At 48.4% G+C, this 1,538-nt stretch overlaps 2 protein-coding genes across 4 annotated transcripts in view; one reads left to right on the top strand and one right to left on the bottom strand.

Annotated features, from left to right (window-relative positions):
* Positions 1-1,439, bottom strand: part of MED22 (mediator complex subunit 22) — a 5,971-nt gene extending 4,532 nt beyond the window's left edge. For 2 of the 3 annotated variants that reach the window (XM_005421267.3, XM_005421268.2), the window contains exons 1-3: positions 1,288-1,439; positions 808-888; positions 322-530 (exon numbers count right to left, since the gene is read on the bottom strand). In XM_005421267.3, the coding sequence (XP_005421324.1) occupies positions 322-530; positions 808-888; positions 1,288-1,410 (413 nt within the window). In that variant the 5' untranslated portion in view covers positions 1,411-1,439. Of the gene's footprint in view, positions 531-807; positions 889-1,287 lie in introns of all 3 variants that reach the window. The other variant, XM_005421269.2, reaches the window with a different exon arrangement.
* A 41-nt stretch (positions 1,440-1,480) lies between these two features.
* The window catches only part of RPL7A (ribosomal protein L7a), a 3,739-nt gene continuing 3,681 nt past the window's right edge, over positions 1,481-1,538 (top strand). Inside the window, exon 1 of the mRNA XM_005421266.3 lies at positions 1,481-1,528. Within this exon, the coding sequence (XP_005421323.1) occupies positions 1,526-1,528 (3 nt within the window). The 5' untranslated portion in view covers positions 1,481-1,525. The remainder of the gene's footprint in view (positions 1,529-1,538) is intronic.

The raw sequence follows: 1,538 nt of genomic DNA, 5'->3' as shown, positions 1-1,538 counted from the left end.
CAGCCACAGGCTCCTTCAGAGGGATTTCCCCCAGGGAAATTCATCTTCTTTTCTAATGATTACAACAGAAGCCTAAGGAAATTACCTATCAAACCTGTGATGTTGTGAACACCTCCTTCACCAAGATATTTAAACCCTGTAGGATATCTACAAGGAAAAGGCTTTAGTTGAAGAAAAAGAGTTTGACCTAATTAAAAGTAGGACTAAAAATTTTTGGGGAACATTCTCAACACCTATACTCTAAGGGCTATTTGATGGTCTGGACTAACTACCCCAAAAAGGCCTGGAGTTGTAAGGCAGAGTCCACTGCCCTATTTGTACCTGGAAGAGTAATATTCTTCTTCTAGCTCGTACAGGTCAATGGAGATCTCATCCCTCAGGGCAATCAGCTTCTTGTCACACTCCTCCTGCAGGCTCCTCAGCTGCTGGTTGCGCTGGTTGATGGCCTCGTTCACAGAGGGGAAATCGTTGAGGATCAAGAACTGCTTCAGGTCAGACACGAGTTTCATCAGGGACTCGCCAGCTCGGACCTTGCAGCAGCGAGAAAAATCACACATCAGAACAGATCAGAACACACATCAGAACTTTGCTCCAGTTCCAAGATCTCCCAAGCTGCTCCTTCACCCAAACTTTGGATAAAAACTCCCACAATGTGGGGATTCTGACAGAATTCTGACCCAGCTTTCCCAAACATGAAGTTACTCTACTGGCAGCAGCCCTTGGGAATGTTATAAAGATCCAAAAATGAACCCAACAGCCCCTGCAGGATGTGCTGCCTACAGGGCTGACCAGTACAGTGCTACTCACAATATTTGCAGCTCTGACGTGCATCTCGTAGTTATCTTGTTCACCCTGGGTTGCTCGAGAAACTTGAGTTTCATCCTCGATCTAAAGAGAAAAGTACACAAATCCACCTCTACATACTTAAAATTCAAACAGAGAATTACTATGCTATAATATATGGGTATATACATGTGGATATGTGTGTGAATTTCCTATAGCTGCGGAAACGTGTGTGAATTTCCTACAGATGTGAAATGAGATCACTCATTAGGCATGTCATGTGAAATTTACATCTGTATGTGAATTACAGTTCAATTCACACAGTGTCCAACGCTAGGCTGAACGGGTGGAAGGCGTCCCTGCCCATGGCAGAGGAACAATCTTTAAGGTCCCTTTAAAGCCTTTAACATCCGAGTATTCTACGAAAGGGTCTCCCCTCACAGCCCATTCTTCCTCGCGTACCCCCGCCCTTCTCCGCTTAGCACCCGGAGTGCTCAGGCCCACCTTGGCCGTCTTGATGATTTCGGTGAAGTTATCCATGATGGATTTGACATCGTCCTTGAGGCGTTTGTTGTAGGACTGCAGCAGGGTCTCCTTGCTCTGCGGCAGCACCCGGGGCTGCGCCATGGCCGCGCCCTCCCCTCACGGCCCCGGCCCCGCCCTCCCGCGCTCTCGCGAGACCTCGCGCGCCGTAGATATCTCCCGGCATGCCTCGCTCTGCCTTTCTCTCCCGCTGCCCAAGATGGTGAGTGATG

This window comes from Geospiza fortis, unplaced genomic scaffold (genome assembly GCF_000277835.1).
Source record: "Geospiza fortis unplaced genomic scaffold, GeoFor_1.0 scaffold27, whole genome shotgun sequence".
NCBI classification, from domain to species: domain Eukaryota; kingdom Metazoa; phylum Chordata; class Aves; order Passeriformes; family Thraupidae; genus Geospiza; species Geospiza fortis.
The sequence above is the reverse complement of the archived record's forward strand: the minus strand, read 5'-3'. Positions and strand labels throughout refer to the sequence as shown.